Here is a 19644-nt window from a genome sequence, read left to right as displayed (position 1 = left end):
CAGCTCCCAAATCAGACCCGGCACTTTGTTGTAAAAGAGGTATAACTTATTGCCAGCAAGTTGGTCCATGCCCCTTAATATGGGACGTTTTACTCCACAAATACAACATGAAAATATTAGACAGTAAGCCCTGGCCCTATTGCTATGAGCTGTGCTGAGCAGTGCACACAAGAGTGTAAGGAAATGCAGAACACAGGAACTAATGAGCCCGGCCGCTGTACCCGTCTCAGAGGGAGTAATTATAGTGTACACAGGAAGTGGTGAGGCTCATCCGTAGAGGATGATTTATGGGCAGAGTGCTGCTGTCCTTGTAGCGGCTGCTGCTGGGCTATGTTGGTTATGAGTGTGTGGAGGGGAATTTATACATCCCTGGTACGGTGCCCGCTGCCTATAGCCTTGCGCCCATCCTCACCTACGGCCAGCAGCTGGGGCATACACACAGCCGCCAGATCCCCGGCGCAGGAGTCCAGGGGCAGCAGCGACTTTGACCCCGCAGTGTTGCCCTTCCTGGTCTGCCCTCTCTCCAGGAGAACATTGAGGTAATATAACTATGTTCACAATTTATTCCTATTAAATATAATAGATTACCTAAACAGGCATCTGTAACGGAAAGCATGTTTCAGTGCATTACGAGCACATACAGGGGAGATGTATCATAGAGTGGGGAAGGTACCCATGGAAACAAAACCACTAAGCTTCTACCTATCAGAATAATAAGTAAAAGCTGATTGGTTGCTATGGGCAACTCATCCACTTATTCACTCTTTAGAAAACGTGATACATTCCTCCTCTCCCCCTGTGTGCTATATTGTATTGCAAGGATCATTTGATTTTTAATCATATATGACTAAGCAAACTGCATTATTATAGTGGGGAAATGGACTGTGGTAAATCATTAGGATTTGGTCTTTGATCACTCCTGGGCGTATCGGAGCAGGGATGGGGAACCTCAGGGCCGGGGGCCGTATAAGGCCCCTGGAGCTTTTTTCTGATAGCCTCACCTGAATGGCAGGGTGCCTATAATGTCACCCTGCAGCCAGAATCTATGCAGCAATGCCGTCTGGAGCATCCTTAGGAAGCTTAGACAGTCACATCCCTGACCTTACATCTCCCCGGAGCATCCCCAGGATGCTCCGGGCATTGCTGTAATCACCAGTGATTGTGGCCCCGCCCCGGTGTCACATCACACGGAGGGGTCGTGGCCTTCACCGGCCCCCGCGAATAATATTTTATAAATCAAAATGGCCCTCAGCAGAAAAAAGGTTCCCCATCCCTGGCTTAGAGTATTATAATATTGTTTTTATGCTTATCGTTTTATTATTTATCTCCCAGGAGCAGGACTGTCTTTCCTTCTGTCTCCTTTTCTGCTCTTACCTCGTACATCTGTGTCATACCTCTTGCATAAGCTGTTCTATACCTTGCTTTGAGATATATATATTTGAATCTTCTATGTTTTATCTTTTGCTCATTCGATCTCTGTTTTATGTTCTATGCTCTGATTCCATGCTGTGGGAGACTGAAACATTTTGTGGCACCATATACATGAACAGTAGTATTACATGAATATTGAGAGGTTAACTTTTTAGAGATTTTCCTATATTAGGAGCAGAGCCTAACCTGCACTATATTATCATACATTTGTTTTATCTACCTTGCATATCTCTGTTTCCTAGACTATCTGGCGCTGTGACACCTTACAAATCTGCAGTGGTAATAATTCACAGTTGAGTCACATTATTATGACCAGCAGCTAATAGCCGGAGTAACCGTCGTGTGCGGCACAGACAGCAGCTAGACGGGCTGGGAGTGACTAAAGAAGGTGCTGGTAGGTTGGCACAGGTATCTGGAGCCATGCTGACTGCAGTGCATCCCATAGGTGCTGGAGGGTGCGTGGTGGAGTATCCATAGAGTGAACACAGCAATCGCGATGGTCCCACAGATGCTTAATTGGGTTCAAGTCCAGGGAACCAGGGGGCCAGGGAAGTACTTGGAAGTCTTGATCGTGCTCGTCCAACCACTGTCGGACATTTCTAGCCATGTGACATGTCGCCTTGTCTTGCTGGAAGATCCCATCCGCCTCAGGGAAGACAATCGGCATGGATGGGTGTACGTGCTCTGTAAGGATGGATTCATAACCAAATCTGTTGTGGGTGCCTTCCACATGGATGAGTGGGCCCAGAGGATGCCATGAAAACATTCCCCAGACCATAACGCTGCCACCACCAGCTTGTGTTCTTTCAGCAATGGTTGCAGGGTGATTGTTCATCGATGTTCCTCGCCTGACACGCCAATGTCCATCCGCTCGACGAAGCAGAAAATGTGACACATCGGAGAAGACCACCTTTTGCCAACCAGTGGAGGTCCAATTCAGGTGTGAAAATTGAAGCCTTTTCCACCGATGCAACTTCGTTCGCATAGGTGCAGTGACCACCCGTTTGCTTCGGAGCCCCATACGCAGCAAGGTTCACTGAACTGTCATTTTAGACACATGACTCTTGGCCCCCAGGTTCATTTTGACTGTGAGCTGATCCACTGTAACCTGTCGATCGGCCCTCATGCACCTTTGAAGCCGACGTTCACAATTCACATCAATGGCACTTGGTGCACAGCAGTTTCCATGGCGGTTATTCGCAATGTTGCCATTTGTCCTGTCACGATACAGCTTCACCACAGCAGCACGCAAACAGTTTACAAACTGCACTGTTTCAGAAATATGCCACCCTTGGCCGAAAGCCAATAATCATCACCTTTTGAAACTCTGATAAATCGCCCCTTTTACCCATGACGGCAACGAGTGATGTGTGCAGGCAGCCTATTGCACGCCTTATATACCCACCAAGCCAGCGCACGGCACGTGACGTACTTTATGGTCTACGCGCTGCTGACGTAAATTGTAGGAGGTGGTCATAATAATGTGACTCGACTGTGTATATGAGCTGTGCAGGTGACTGCATTGCTGTAGTTTTCAATAAACCTTCTCATACCCTGGGATATGTTTACTTCTTGGACTTTTTATGTTTTTTCCTTCCCAGAGCTAGTTAGAATTTAAGTTCATCTTAGATTTGAGGCTTGTATTTTGAGACTACAGGATATGAAATCTTATGGTGCATACATACGGTCATATTTTTCTTCAGATCTGAACGATAACGATTTAAAAAATCGGACATGTCTGAACGATGCGCGTTACCGATGGTCAGATAACGATATCTGACATCTTATGTGTATGCAGTCAGTTTTGGACGATTTCAGTCATTTTAATGCAGTCAAAAATCGTTCGTAGTTCAAATCGTTTGCAAAATCGTTGGTAAAATCGTTCATCTGACCATGTGTATGCTCCATAAAAGAACAAATTCAGTATACTTACACTAGACTACCTCTAAAGCTGCATACACACAGCTCGATTTGTTAAATGAACGATTTTAGTGAACGATTTTCATTCATTTTTTCAAGGGAAAAATGAACGAAAATCGTTCACTAACATCGTTCATTTAACAAATGTAATGAACGATTTTTACAAACTACAAACAAATTTTCATACTTACCATAATGAAAATCGTTGGACAGTTAGAATGGACGATGAACGATAAACTACAAACGTGAACGTGCATGAACGATTATCGTGCGTTTTACCTCTGAAACTGAACGATTTTAATAAACGATTGAACGATAATGATTTAATTATAGTTAAATCGTTTGAAAAATCATTGTGTGTGTGTACGCACCTTAACACATGTATTTTGTTTTCCCTTTGTTGTAGGTATGACGAGTCTACTAGCGAGCTAATTAACGACGAGTTGGGCATAGCTTATCCTATAGTCGATGGTATACCTAACATGATTCCTCAGGATGCACGGATGATTCACAAAGACCAGAAGCCCAAGGAAGCTGATAATACATCAGAATAGCCTGGTTGAGTAACTGTGCGTCCATCCTGAAGCCATGTTTCTGTCCCTCCCCACACTGACTGTGCTCGTCCCTCTCTTGTCCCTGACTGGCATCTTCTATTCTGCTTCTGTGGACGAGGATTTTCCCCAGGGATGTACCAGTACAGCAAGTGTGTGCTTCTACAGCCTGCTGCTCCCAATCACATTGCCGGTCTACGTGTTTTTTCATCTGTGGACATGGATGGGACTCAAGCTTTTCAGGCACAATTAATAATTTGTTGTTTCACTTTGTTTCTTGAGCGTGCAGTATAGGATGCAGTATAGTTTATTATAGTGGTTCTGTTTTACAGCAAAAAGTGTGGATTCTTGAACCTGCTTTATTTGACTATAATAAAGACTCCTGTTTAAATATAAGGTATTGTTATTTATAACATATTGGTGCAACGTGGTATTCAGCGTTCGCTTGCGTCGTCAATATAGGAGCACGTTTTCAGTAAGGTGATGGGTTAAGATCATTTCATTCTGCCCCGTCTATCATTAATAATGTGGTGCGTAATGTGTTGGCAAACCATAACATCATGTACACCAAATGTAATAGCCTGCAAGTTGCTGGCAGCAGCGAGATTTTTAGATGTAGCCGCTAGATCAGGGATGGGAAACCTCAGGCCTGGGGGAATCGTTTGGTCTGGCCCTCGGACCTTTTTTCTCCTAGCCTCATCTGGCTAGCAGGGTGACTAGAATGGCAGACTGCAGCCAGAATCTATGCAGCAGTGCTGCCTGGGGCGTCCTTAAGATGCTTCAGATGGTCACACCGCTGCCCTTACAGCTCCCTGGAGTATCCTCAGGATGCTCCGGGCATTGCTGTAATCACTGGTGATTGTGGCCCCACCCCCGTGTGACATCACATGGAGGGGGCGTGGCCTGCACCGGCCCGCGACTGATGAGATATATATATATATCTCATCATCTATCTCTATATCAAAATGGCCCTCGTGGAAAAAAGGTTCCCCCACTCCTGCGCTAGATTTAAGTGGCATTTGTTTTCTAGGCAAAACCAGGTTGGAAATTGGAGAAGTCCCTGAGCCCTTGTGCCTGCAGTCATTATCATTTTTACGGTTGATTTGTAAAGCTCCAGATGTCTGCGTGGCACCACACAGTGGGGGGAAAAAAGGGGACACATCAAACAGAGGCAAAATAATCGTAGACATGGATACCAGGGGCTGCCAAATGCAGCCTGCCACCTGCTGAACTCTTGCCCCCGGGTTATTGCTGGGTATCCGTACTGTGACGAAACAGGAGAAAATGTCCTGTGCTGCATCCTGAGGGAAGGCCGCTGAGGTTATAGGGGCAGCCATGCTCGTGTTGCACTTTTTGTTTCCGACTATAATGGTGGGGAGATTCTGCTTGTACTTCCATAGGCTGCGATCGATTCTGCAGAGTGACCGGAAGGGGCTACAGTGGCTTCCTGAATCTGTCTGGTAATGTTTCTTGGCATTTGGATTCACTCAGCAAACAAAGAACAAATACCTAAGTACTGGGAGGCTAGCTGTGAGAAGAGAAATTTGTGGCCATCCATTCAAAGTCATTTTATTAATATGGCAGGCCAAGAAAAGAGTTTGTACACCTTGCTGAGTACAAACGGTAAGGAAGGACCTTCCTATGAGACAACCTCCAGTCTATTTAGCACAGCTGAAACAAGAGTGAGTGGGGGATTGGTAGAGCTGTGAGTGTACTGTACATAGCAGTAGGGTGAGCTTGATCTTCATAGAGTGCTTGAAGATTTGAAGGCTGTGGGAGAGCATTCTTACCTATTCTCCCTGAAGGTCTGGTTAGATCCCCGGACGAGTGACTGGATGTAAAGTAGACAAGTATACAGCACAGGAGAGGTCTTGTAGGAGAGAGTTGATTACCAGAGACGAAGCACAGGTCAGAGGTTTTGAGGGTTTTGTAGGTAAAAATATGTAATTTGGATTCTGGGGGATGCTCGGAACCAATACAAAGCGGAGTGATAAATATGGGGAGGGAATACTGTAGAAACATGCAGATTAATCAGTGTTAGAACATTTGCTACTTAATATAATGTATAGAAAATAACAAAATATATGCAAAAAATGCATCCTAGCTGCAATTTTCCATTCCTCAAGGGAAAGTAACAGACACATTTCTTGCATGTCTCAGATAGATTGCAGTCACATCAGATGGACAGACTGACACTTTGGTCATTAAATTGGGATACTCCTAATACCTGGCCTTGGAGTATATTCACAAAAGGTCTATAGCTCATCAAGTTCCATAACCTCCATAAGCTATCCTACCCAATTACATCCCCTCAATATAGTCCACACATCCAACGTTACATATGTTCTCCTTCTACATCCTCTGTGACTGGATCATATAGCCCACCAACACTCGCTGCCGACTGGCTGGACCATTATGCTATAGGTAGCACCTATCCTTGTGTATCAGTGCCTATTTCCCTATAGATTGTAAGCTTGTGAGCAGGGCCCTCTTACTGTGCCTCTGTTCTTCCCCAATTGTAAAGTGCAATGGAATACGCTGCGCTATATAAGTAACTGATAATAATAAAGGTAGTTTTCAATGATTTTCAAAAGTATCTAAATCGATGTTTTGTACACATTTACTAATACTTTTTTTTTAATTTTATTAGTAATTGTGTGATTTAGCCCAAGAAACAGAACATCAATTTGAAATCGACCTTTAGTAAATATACCCCCTGGAGTTCTTAGGATAAATGCTTATGACCAGGTTTTCTAGATCTTGTTGAATCCCTTGCGGTTTAGTCTATAGCCAGAAGCAGCTTTGAGCAGAGCACTTCAGTTTTGGAGTATTTAGGGAGAAGCAGCATAGAGATCTGGGTGGAGTTTGTATGTTCTCCCCATGCTTGTGTGGGTCTCCTACCACACTCCAAAAATATATTGGTTGATCAATTGGCTCCTGACAGTAAATTATCCCTAGTCTGTAAGTATGTGGTAGGGAATATAGAGTGTAAGCTCTACTGGGGCAGGGACTGATGTCACTTTGAAAATATTTTCTGTACAGCGCTGCATAATATGTGTGTGCTATATAGATAACTGGTGCTAAATTAGTAAGCAATAGCTGAAAGTAGGTCAGTGCTTGTGGCAGGCAGTTGTCATGTAATCGCTCCAAATGATGTCTTCATACATGTATTTTCTATCTCAAATCCTGGGGTTCAGAAGCAAGTCCTGACAATTTTGCCTAAATATAATTATTTTAGGAAAAATTGGACTTGCTCTGAAGGTGCACAAAAAAAAAAGGTTATTGTAGGTGTAGTTACCAGTCCTTAGTTGGTCAGTGAATAACATGCAGTCCAAACGCAATAGGTTACAATCCAACGACATTGTTTGCTGGCCCGTGTCTACAGCCCCTGTAATGCAGCTTAACAGGTGAGGCCGTGAGAGCGTGTCCGCTGCATACCAACTAGGAACCGGACAGTCACTACCTTTTACTCACTCCGGATCCTGAATAGTGCTGCACCCAGCAGCCGGCAATTGGCACCTCACGAGCAGACTGCTGGACCGGCCAGGAGCATAACAGACTGAGTATACAGTTACCGGTCACCCCGGATCCATACACTGTACCATACCTAACCACTTACACAGAGCTGTAACTTGACTTTTTGGTGCCCTGTGCCAGAGAGAGCATTGGTAGCCCCCCCCCCATTTTTTAAATAGGGACATAAGATAGTGCACCTGAAAAAGGGCTATTTTCTCAGGGGAAGAGATAGGGGCAGCCAGGAGATGCTGGGGATAAAAGATGAGGAAGCTACAAGTGAGAATGATAATTAACAGGAAAATTGACAGGTCCAAACAGCGCCCCCTGCCCTGCGCCTTACGGCTGGCTTATATCAGGTTGTAGGACGGCAAGGAAAGAGGGACTACAAAACTAAGTCAGTGTGCTATTCTTCCAACTAACTGGATTTTTCTGCTCCATATTGTGACGGGTTTTACAATTGATACAGGTATTATTATTATTATCATCATTTATATGGCGCCACAAATGTTCCGCAGCGCCTTACAAAGTACATAAACAAATTGTAGACAAGCGACTTACAGAACAATACAATACAGGACCAGGACATGGATAATATATACAGCTACATTAGCGACCATAACACCCAGATAAGCAACCAAGTGTTAGATGCCCTAGTGGTGAGTAAGAAGTAGATGAAACTAAAGTAGGGAGAAGCACAAGAGGGTAGAGGGCCCTGCTCGTAAGAGCTTACATTCTAAAAGGTAGGGGAAGACAAACAGGTTTGACACAGATGGGGAGGAAGGAGCATGTAGCAGGGAGTTAGAATGAGAGCTGGAAGGCTTTGATGAAGTAGTGGGTCTTGAGAGCCCGTTTGGAGAGTCTGATGGGAGAGGGAGAGAGTTCCAGAGGTGGGGAGCAGTGCGGGCAAAATCTTGGAGGCGGGAGTGGGAGGAAGTAATCAGCTGGCATGAGAGGCGGTGTGCATTAGCTGAACGAAGAGAGCGGAGAGGAGAGTGAAGGGAGATGAGATCAGAGATGTATATGGGAGAAGATTGGGTGAGGGCTTTGTTCTTTGTACATCCGCCGGTGCAACTGCATGTGAATCGCTCCCTTACAGTGTCAGTGGCTGTAACACTGTAACGTAGTGTTCAGCATACAGATACACCCGCAGATGCACAGAGAACATGGGCACGTTGCATATCATATCAATCAGCAGAAGCTGTCTGTGCTAACTATTCGCATCGCTGAGGGAAAAAAGTCGCACGAAAGAAGCTCGGCCCTCCTGAGGCACACGGAGCTCCCGCGTTGTGTAGCGCATGGAGGATAGATGTGTTTAGACACATCTGTACCAGCAACCACACACAAAAATAAACCCACATTATATAAAAAGGCATACTTTGCACAGGTTCCCCATTACTTATCCAGTACATGTCTTCATATGTAATAATGGCTCATGATTATAGAAATTCATGCGAAGGAAAACGCGTTGTGAGCGACCAATTAGATGTTTAGTTTCATTCCCTAATCTATATTTTCATAAACATCCCCAAAGATGCTAAACAGGTGCTGAGTAAAACGATTTGCCTAGATGCATTCTGTTCAATCTCTGTACAAGCCCCCCCCTCCACCCCCCACAATGGTATTATAATATAAATATATAGTTTTTTACACATCGTATGTACTACTTTCTGACTGGAAACTTAAACAGTCATTGTTAATCAGCACTGAGAAATCCATTATGATTGAGCTTTGAGCCCTCCCTGTCCCAGCAGTGCAGGAGCACTGGGCGAGTGTTTCCATCTATAAACTAACCTTCCACTATATGAGAACTGACATTACAACAACTGGATGTTCACGTTGATATTATCAATGCTGAAGCTAAGTGCAATACTGATACATTTATAGGCACAGTTAAAAATAACAATGTATCTATGTTTAAATGTATCCAATGTTACTTGAATGAGTAATATAAACCGGTGTATACAGTTAAGATATTATAGAGAGACTCTGGGACTGATTCAGTCCCAGTGGCTAAACTGCGCTCGCTAGGGGCGATCGCACATTTGCGCATACGCAAACCAGTCACTGTGGCCGGGAATCGTGCGCTCGTAGTACAGACTGGACGCTACTTTGAGTGACAGTGCCGTTTGTGGGTGGCGACGGGGGAAGCTGCTTGTGAATGGGGGAGTGGATGTGCGAACGCAGGCGTGTCTGGGCGTCAAAACAGAGTTTTATGGGTGTGCATAATTAGCAAAGTAGCGTCATTAGACACGTCACTTGGTTGTATTTTACCCTGAACTGATCGCAGTGTTTGCTTCGGGGTAGGGGCTACCTCAAGGGCTGCATGCAGCTCCGATGGCTCTCGAGATTACCGATTATTCATACACTTCCTGGAGATGACAAGTGGGAGTCTTTATACACCAGTGTGTGCTCACTGCCGTCGCTCTCTAAGACATAGAGGGTATCCTTACGCCACACAGTGCGATCGCGGAATTTGCATACCCGGCCCCTTTTGGCAGCGAGCAGGTCTGAATCAGGCCCTCTTTTATATGTGAAGATTCATGTTTTTTTTATATATTTGCTTTTTTAATAAATATTGTGCATTAATTCTGAACATCAATTGCGGCCCATGACATAAGTTTACCAGCACATTCACGATCTTCTTCTTGGTATAATTGAGGGAGACATTTAAATTTTGAGACAGCAGAATTTAAATACTCTCCTTTAGCCTCCTCTCCCCTCAAGAGGTGGTTTGGATGGAGTGAATATTGAAAAAACCAGAGAGGTTCCCCTAAACGTGCTCATGTATTGATCTGGGCATTTTAGATTTCCCTCAGTCTAGTCATTGTGATTAGGTTACTGAAAAAAAAAAATTTGTATGCAGGTCTTAATTTTCCAGAATGTACATGCACTATACCAATGTCTATTTTATTTATTATTTTTTTTCTGTTGTTTGATTCCCCCTAAATCTTAGCCCGTCCCATTTATTTTCCCTCATGTTTTTGTATTTTCTGTACCCCGTTTTCATGTGTGCAAAAATGTCCTAAAAATTAATGTTTTAAAAAAATAAAAAAAAATGAAAGATCATCTACATCACAATGTGAGTTTTGAAAAATATTTCTTTATTTGTTCAGTAGACATTTTTTTTTTCTTCTTAATAAAAATGCATACAGTCAGGATAAATTGTGAACTGTGCTTTAAATATCCAAACACAACCAAATTCTATGTACAGCCTGTTTTTTTTTTTTTTGCCTCCACGGCAATATAATTCCCACATTATGGGGTTTATGTAATAGGGTGCGGATTGACTACGCTGGTGGGGTCCCTGCCAATGTGTTCCGTTTTTTTTTTTTTTTAAATACGAGTATCATTTATTAATAGCCTATTAGTTGTAGATGAATGCAGAGCTGTAGCAGAGTACTGTAGTGACCCACAATTGCCTCCCCACTCCCGAGTCTTCATGACATCGTGGAGGAGCAGCTCTGGGTACGAATCCTGAGACAGGTGACAATGGTGTGGTGGCATAGGTCACACACCCCTAGTGACAGCCCTGGATGAATGTACACCTGCAATGCTTGATATAAAAAATCTATACCTGGAAGCGGTTTAACTTTTGAGGAAAATATTTTCTTCACCTTTTCAATTCCACCAACTTATGATCAGTGATATCCAGCAACACAGGGCTCTATTCTGCCCCACCCCCTAAACACATGATGTCACGCATAGGGGGCGGGGCAACAGGCTCTAGTCTAGAAAGTAGAGTACTGTCGGGCAGCTCCACAGGCTACATGATGGCTGTCCAGAGTATCCCTTGGGTGCTACAAGCGGCCCTGCAGTTTGGCTGTTGGGCACCCCCAGGGCTTACATCACGGTTCACATACCCCTAATTACGGCTTTGCTGCAACATTTTATTTTTTTTTATATATATATATATATAGATAAATAGGTCTCAGCGCTTCATGAAGGAATCATCGCATTTTGAATGTGATGCATCCCACTAATCACAGCATGCATACCGGCATTGAGCAACACTGTACACGTGATGATTTTAGCAATGGACAGCTCTCCTGATAAGAGCTGTCCTTTGCGGTGCTAGGATTTCCAGGTTTATGAGGTGCGGGGGACCCAGGGAGGGATCCTATTGACAAGTAGCCCACAGGCTTCTATTAGTCAGCTTGGTGCATATGGAAAACTGCATTTTAGGGGGTTTGACCACATTTTTAGTGTTGATGCATTCCGCCAACACAATGTGATAACCTTAATAAAACAGTTGAGAAGTGAAACTTGATACAGTGTAACACATTTAAAACAATTAACTGGACAAATGGTAAAACGGGTAACACCGAGCAAGTTGGTGTGAAATTTGGTGACATTCTGGTTGTTAGATCAAGCTACTGCTGGCTCTGAATAGGGGAGGCTTAGTTATGTATGTGTGTGTAAAAATATATATATATAATATTTTTATTTATTTTCTTCAGGCACTGAAGATATTTGAGATAAATTGCTGATTATAGGGACAATGTTTTTATGTAAATTAAACATTTCTTTTCCTTTCTTTTGGAATCAACTTTTATTTTACATTTATTGGTTATTTTAATATGGCAAAACCAAAGAAAGGACTGTAGATTAGTGCCATTATGAATGAAGGGAAATGCAAATACATAATAGGATTACTCAGTAACAGGTACATGACAGTAGACATGAATCCTGACCACACCCACTAGTGTCTGACTCTGATGTCACTTCCTGTGATTGTATAAAACACCCACTAGTGTCTGACTCTGATGTCACTTCCTGTGATTGTATAAAACACACAATAGTGTGTAAAACATTTACATACATAGCACAACAGTGTTAAATCTACTGCTATGAACCGAAATGTCCTGTAATCTGGGACAGCCCCAATCTAGCACAGTTTAGTAAGTAAAGAGAAACTTGTGATGGGTTACATTGCAGCATACTACAATGAGCGTTAAAGTGCTTAGTGTTCCTGGTTGCTCTATCACAAATTATAATTATATATCCTCTCCATATTTTTGAGCCAGTAGATATAATACAGATATTACAATTTATTTTTAGGATATGTTGTTACTATATAATAAAAAGGATAATTCAGCAAAATAATACCTTATATTAACTGCTTTCTTTATACTAGGTAGTACTGTAGTTTCTATAATTCTGCAGTTGACATAATTGCTGGATGGGCATGATGGGACTTGTAGTTCCTCAACTCTGGCGGTCATCCCAATCTGGGACATTTAAAAATCCATTAAATAATAAAAAAAAAAAAAAAAAACTGAATGTAGTTCCACCCCCATGGCTGGAATGGTCCTGCTGAGCTTCGGGGGAGCATGTCTATGTACATATAGCTCTTCATGACGCACGGAGATAAAAAGGGACTAAAAACGAAAGGTTGATAATGTATTATCTTCTGTTGCTACAAGTCTTATAAAATGAAGAATATCTTCAACAACATAACAAGCTTTATGAAACTTATGGCCACTGTTACTCCAATCTAATGGAGGCCTTCCTCCACAATCTACTCCTGAGACTGGAGTACCACTACCTAAGGTGGGGTTGGGTAGGAAATGCCGATGGCCGGGAAGCCGTCTGACTAAATACCGACGCCACAAGCCCGAACGCTGAAGATCTCGACTGGGGCTGGTAAGTTTCTAGAATAGGTGCACCCATCTTTTTCAATACTTACCTCTCCGGAGTCCTGCATCAGCAATGCTGCAAAAGTCACAAGGAAATTGGCGCGGCAGCCATTATCCCGGCAATTTGCACGTGCGCAGTAGAAAAGTTGTCAGCAAAATGCCTCCAGCGTCATTTTCCCCAGAGACCTGTGCATTAGACTCTGGTACAGCGCAAGTGCACCGCTAGGTATGGAGGGGGTCCTGTAACCAGACTGCACATGGACTTCCTCCTCTCTTGGTAAACCCCTGCTCTCACACCAGCCAGATGCCCAACCCCATCACAACTACTTGCTTCTGTGATAATCATCATTCTTCATGTAGGAAACCTCACATAAACCACCCAATACCTCCCAAAACACATAAGACCTTCAAACTATCTCTGCTGGACTAAATAAACTTGTACACAGCCAGGTCCATGACAGAAGGGATAACACTGCACTTGGATTCTACCATCACAAGTAGAATAAAATCAGCTTTGATTCGTAGATTAAATGTGCAAGAACATAAATCATTCTGTTAGTAAATACTCAACAATAGCCGACAACCACCGACTAGAAAACTAGTCAGTGCATGAGGCTATATAGGTTTCTGAGAGGGTCATTTGTTCTGATAAATACATAACCGCACAATAACCTTTTTTTTTTTTTTTGCATTCACTATAAAGTCTTCACATTTTGGGGACATCAGCTACCGCAGAATAAACAACATTTATAAACAAAAACCACAAATATAAAAATCAAATTACAACCTTTTGTCTTTTACCTTTGTAGAAAGGTTGTTTTGCACATAATTTAGAATAGAAATAATGAATTAAAATCCGTGCTCTCCATTAAGTGCCCGGCGAAAGATAGTAATAGGCGTAAAAATTGTGCAAGTAATAAGTTAAGTTAAAATAATAAAAACAGCAGCAGGAGTTTTTTCCCCGTCTCCTCTCACTGCCCAAGTTTCCTCTCATCTGTACATCAGTGCAGCCTTTATAAATTCCCTCAGCGTAGTACAAGGGGCTCCGAGCTGTTTGTACATTACAGTGTTTAAGTGCCCTTGAAAATGTTGGGCTTCTACAATCCGGTTGGTCACCTCCATCACTGCAGTTAGAGGTGGAGCTCCTGGGCTCTGTTTCCAGCAGGGACATCGCCATTCATCTCACGCAGTGTCTCCACGCCAAGGTATCCCAGGAGGATGTCACTCCGTCTGCGCGAAAGGTGCTGGATGTCTTCTGCCAGTGATTGGACTGTAGTGTATCTCACCTTATCCAGGTCAAACATGTCCTTTAAATACTGCACTATCTGGTACTGTTTGGGAATACAATCAGAAGCATTATTTTACATTAGAACAACAATTAATTTCTATCTGTACGAAGGCATTGAGAGGTGGGCAGGTGACGAGGCAATTAACTAGGCCAGGAATTGCTACATGAGTTGGACTGATCAGGACATATGGCCAGCAATGATGGAAAATGTGATTGAGGGAGGAGGACGTGCAATAAGGTGTCAGGTGCAGAGGTGGCTCCTACCCTCTTAGAGGAGGGGGGCTGCCGCCTCCGAGAAGACTCACCCCGAGGGGGATTCACCAGTCACTGCCGGAGCTACTGGTGGACAGGGTCAAAAGGTAGACCAAAAAAAATATAAAAATTGGTTGACACATGATTTTTTTTTTGGTTGGTTAGGCAATTTGTACCTTTGGATCTTCTTACATGTAGACCTTTCGTGTGTCGACATTTTGTCCCAGTCGACCTATTGACTGTCTGACATCTGGGGCCAAATGTAATAGGGTGAGAGTTTAGCAGTAAGCTCTCACATTGGTCTAGTTTTAGCTATAAAATGGGAAAACATCTGGATGAGTTTAAATCGTGAGTTTTCCGAGTCTAAAAACATGCGAGTGTGCCTGTTCTCAGACTCTATTACATTGGGCGAGTGTGCCTGTTCTCAGACTCTATTACATTGGGTGAGTGTGCCTGTTCTCAGACTCTATTACATTGGGCGAGTGTGCCTGTTCTCAGACTCTATTACATTGGCAAAGTTTAAAAAGTGCGAGAGGTTACTGCTAAACTCACATTTTCTAACTTCTCATCCTATTGCATTTAGCCCCTGGTGTCTATCTAGACACTGAGAACCTTTTTACTGTATCTGTTAATCCACACCCTTCATGTATACCCGCAAAGATTTTATTTTTTTTATTTACTTTATTTATCACGGTCTTAATATAATACATTTTTATCAACAGTAGTCATATATTCTGACACCGTAATTTCTAATTCATGTACCTATCCTATATTATCATCATTGGTATATGAACTAGTGACCTCACCTTTATGCACTGTGCTCCTCCCTCATTCACATTTGTAGCTTTTACGGGTGACTATCCTGTTTTGGACTGGCAGCTTCTAGGTGATCTCTTCTCCATACTCATAACTGAATACTCCTGTCTAATCAAGCTCCAATCATCAATCATCTCCACGTTACCTAATACCGACCAGGCAGCTACAAGGTTCCTCTCTCCCGCACAGCAATGACTGAAAGCCAAAGGCACATGACTGCCGGACATGTCTAACTAAATACAGATCCAGACGTTTGGTGATGAGGTCAAATGATCAGTTCTAAATGTAGCCACTTTCTGGGGCAGATTCAATTAGCCGCAGGTTGAATCGCCTGGTCCTCCCCCCTGGGTAAAGCTCCTGGAGCTATGCAATTACAGACCCGCAATGTACCCCCAGTCATTTCTGCTCACACCTTCTGGTGGGAGCGATAACTCTTCATTATTCAGTTGCACAGTTAAGATAAGAAGTTGGATAGTGAACAGATTCAGTTGAGGTGACTGGCAATGAAAATACTACTAGAAAGTATTATAAATGGCAATTTTTGGAATTTGCAACGTAAGACTTCAAAAGGAGATCTCCACCCAAAGTAAATGTGTAATGCTGTTCCCCTCTCAACAAGCAACAACAGAGACCTTATATGTGCCAATTGCATTCGGGACATCTAAGCAGCTCTGCTACATATAGGAAGGATTGGGAGGGGGGATAATGTCGGGAACAGTGTGTCAGCTCCTGGCACAACCGGAGTCTCAAGACAGCAATAACAGAAGGCACCAGCAGCTACTCCCATAAACCAATTTGCCGGAGGGAACTTTTGTGGGGGTGAAGCTCTTCTTCCTGCGGTTATGTTTATAGAGCCACCGCTTTTTTTTTACTATAGGAATATATATATATTTATTTATTTTTTTAGAAAAATAGGAATTAAATATCTTACCTTGAAAAAATTACAGATTTCTGATAAATTCTCTTTCGGACCGAGAAATCCATATGCTAATATAGGGCTGACGTGCTCCGATACGGAGTAGAAATGTGATATGAAGCCATCTGGAACCTGACAAGGTATGATGTATTTACAGCAAAACAACAATACAAACATAGTACAATATAAATATATATATATACATACACGGATAAAAGAACTTTAATTATAGTTCTGTAACGTCAATAACTACAGCGGGGTCCAAAGTTTTTATTTGAAGTCATCCAGAATGCGGCGTTTTCGAGTTATACATATGTTATATACATACACATAAACACACACACAGTATGCATATATACATCACACACACACACACACTAATCCATTCACCGCCTATGAAAGATACCAGTCAGCATCTAAAATTAATATTTATAGGGAAGACTGACTATTGTTGAAGTTGCATTTTTCATATAATTTCCAATAGAGAACAACAGTATTTACCATGAGCAGTCTCCGTTTTGCTTTTAAAACCGACCAGCAAGCCGTTGCTAATGCCTAGAATATATAAGGATTAGCGTTAGGGGAGAAAAGAACATAACATAACATCTAGGCAAAGGAAAGAACTAGAACATGAACACCTATTAAAAAGAAACAATTAGGTTTTCACCTTAACACACAATATAGGGAGTTTCTTACCTATGGATATTTTTTAGGCAGCTTAAATTTTTTTTGTTTTAATATGTACATTAAATACTGCATACAATAATGCCAACATAATTGTGCTTTATTATTAGGTGTGAGTGACGTGGCATGTAGGGTAGCTGTTCGCAGTAATATGGTAACGTGCACAGAGCAACTGCCAAACGATTTTCCTAGGTAAATAGACCTGTTTATACATTCAACAAAAATGAAGCCAATAAAACTGCAGTCTTCACCCTCCTATATGGAAACAGTTGATGCCAGTTAGGATTAATACTGTAGTCAGTGCCACGTTCAGCATTTGGTTATGCAACCATTTTAACATAAATAAGTTGAGCTCCTTCTACGCAGGCACAGAAATGGTTCACTAACAGAGCAGCGAGAGTAATATAGGGGTCTATTTACTAAGCAGTGTTAGGAGACAGATTGAAAAGTGATAAGGTGCCAGCCAATCAGCTCCTTACTGCCATCTCACAGGCTGTGTTTGAAAAATGACAGTTAGGAGCTGATTGGCTGGCACCTTATCACTTTTCACTCTGTCTCTTAACACTGCTTAGTAAATAGACCCCATAACCAGAAATAAATGGGCTGTATGTAGTTTATATTACACAACATATGGGAAACCGGCACACATGCAACTGACAAAAGTTACTGCAACACAGGGGAGCCAAGTATCTAAACCGATGATAGGCAACTTGATGCACGTCAGTGGCCACAAGAGCAGCCCTTCACCCTTCAAAAAGGGCCAACAATAAGCTAACACGTACCATTATTTAAGGACAGACACACCTATCTGCAATGACATCTTCTAATGTAAGAGAAACAAATCTGACAAGACAGCACTGTACTAGTAAAGTGACAAAACATGACCGGTTGCTATGGGTTACAACACTTTATTTTTCTGTTATCTGTGCAGCAGTTTTCTTAAAACCTAAATGGTATTTCATTTACAGTACTCCTCTTAGCTTACAGTTTCCTTGAAGCTGTCGGACAGCCAGCGATTACGCAGTACAGCAATCACGGACATCGGTGGATTTTCTAGGTCCTCGAAGGCATCCATTAGGATAAAATCCAGGGCTATATCAAAGAAGTTCATGCAGACGACCTGGGCAGAATAGGACAGTATTTATGTAGCACCGGAATACAGTGACCTCACTGCACCTCTATTATTTGTCTGGTTACCAACATGGCAGAGGTCATTACTCCTTGTAAATAATCCTTATGATTAGATAAGGAACTAAACAATACACATGTACTTAGTGTTGGCTTTGTTCACCAGCATACCCCCCTGGGAGAAACGCTCTTGTCATCAAATGTTTTAATTGCTCTCTTCCCCTTGGAGACTACATGGATCTCTACATAACAAGTTCCGAAAATTGCGACAGCACAATTGAAAGCTTTGCAGGACAAACCAATCTGCACTTAAATAACAACCCCCAACAATACTGAAACTAACTTCCCACTGACATTAATACATACATATAAGATGGTTTATTACATACATACATACATACATACATACATACATACATATAAGAGGAAAGGCTCCATGTGCTGGGAATAGGAGGTAACTGGTGTAGGAGCTCAATTATGAGGCATCTGGCACCAGGTATGCAGGGTGCAGTAGCGGGGTAGAGATTAGGGTAAGAGGGTACTTACTCCTTTCAGGATGTAGACACTTTCCATGGACTGACTTCTTTAGGGGGTCCCCCAGACTTTGTAAGTCCAGGATGACACCTGAATAAAGGAGTTTGTCACTGAAAGGAAAAGCCAATGGGCATTCATGTCTGCCTCCTAGTAGAAACACTAAGCTAGAATGGATTTAGCTAGCACCAGGCCCATGGGGTATGGCTTCCCAGGAAGGGGTAATCGACTGCGGTTTAAGCATATACCCTTTGCATTACCCAATAAAGAAAGACATTTGTATTAAGGAAAGGAGTATACTTGCTGCTACTCAGACTACTCTCACCGAAATGACGGTCATATAAACATTGCTATTAAACAAAGGGTGGCTGGTAGAGGCAGCCATTTTGTGGCATAACAATGGGAGGGAAAATTCCCCAGTATTCTGCAACTCGTCAAATAAGAATTATTGCCTGAGGAAATCTACATTGGACAAATTGAAAGGATGGGTAGGGAGCACTAGGCAATTTCATCCCTTGGTTCTAGGTTGCTTCATCGCAACTGATTGGCCTTTCAGTAGACATCTACAATACTTGAGGTGGTGCCACGTTTTTTGTGGTAACATAGACCCATCGCTGAATGCCAAAGCTCATTTAGACTCTAGAAAGCAACTTTTCCTCACCCCTCGTCCTTCGAGCTCCTTCTGTGTGGTGGGCCACGTCTCTTCCTTCAGTGCATAACGCACCATCTCTTCATAATTCTCAATGAATCCCTTAGGGTTCTGAGAAAATAACACATACATTAGAACTCGCTCAGTCAATAACCAAGTCCTTATGTCACTTTCCATTTCAAAGTCCAGCCATTACCTTCTCAGCTTTCACCATGAGGCCCGTCACCATCTGCTTGCCAACGTCACCAAAAAACAGCTGGTTCCCTTCATCCTGAAGTAGCAGCTGCAAACACGGAACGATAAAAAGCTGCTTTTTCTTTTCCTTC

General features: G+C 42.6%; 3 protein-coding genes across 6 annotated transcripts in view; 2 read left to right on the top strand and 1 right to left on the bottom strand.

The window, feature by feature from the left end:
* The first annotated feature begins 228 nt into the window (after positions 1-228).
* PYURF (PIGY upstream open reading frame) lies at positions 229-3905 on the top strand. The gene is made up of 2 exons (XM_088453518.1): positions 229-539; positions 3758-3905. Exons 1-2 carry the CDS (start codon positions 331-333, stop codon positions 3903-3905), a joined length of 357 nt encoding a protein of 118 aa, XP_088309644.1. The 5' UTR covers positions 229-330.
* Positions 3906-3939: 34 nt separating this feature from the next.
* PIGY (phosphatidylinositol glycan anchor biosynthesis class Y) lies at positions 3940-4298 on the top strand. Its single transcript, XM_088453519.1, has one exon. The coding sequence runs from the start codon at positions 3940-3942 to the stop codon at positions 4153-4155; it is 216 nt and encodes a 71-aa protein (XP_088309645.1). The 3' UTR covers positions 4156-4298.
* A 6440-nt stretch (positions 4299-10738) lies between these two features.
* Positions 10739-19644, bottom strand: part of MIGA2 (mitoguardin 2) — a 33199-nt gene continuing 24293 nt past the window's right edge. For all 4 annotated transcript variants that reach the window (XM_088453458.1, XM_088453459.1, XM_088453456.1 and 1 more), the window contains exons 11-16: positions 19515-19601; positions 19331-19429; positions 17996-18130; positions 16828-16881; positions 16342-16458; positions 10739-14385 (exon numbers count right to left, since the gene is read on the bottom strand). In XM_088453458.1, coding sequence (XP_088309584.1) covers positions 14185-14385; positions 16342-16458; positions 16828-16881; positions 17996-18130; positions 19331-19429; positions 19515-19601 — 693 coding nt within the window. In that variant the 3' untranslated portion in view covers positions 10739-14184. The remainder of the gene's footprint in view (positions 14386-16341; positions 16459-16827; positions 16882-17995; positions 18131-19330; positions 19430-19514; positions 19602-19644) is intronic.

The sequence above is a fragment of the Taudactylus pleione genome, unplaced genomic scaffold, assembly GCF_031769625.1.
Source record: "Taudactylus pleione unplaced genomic scaffold, aTauple2 ptg000579l, whole genome shotgun sequence".
Taxonomy (NCBI): domain Eukaryota; kingdom Metazoa; phylum Chordata; class Amphibia; order Anura; family Myobatrachidae; genus Taudactylus; species Taudactylus pleione.
Note: the sequence above shows the minus strand (reverse complement) of the source record. Positions and strands in the feature narration are given on the sequence as shown.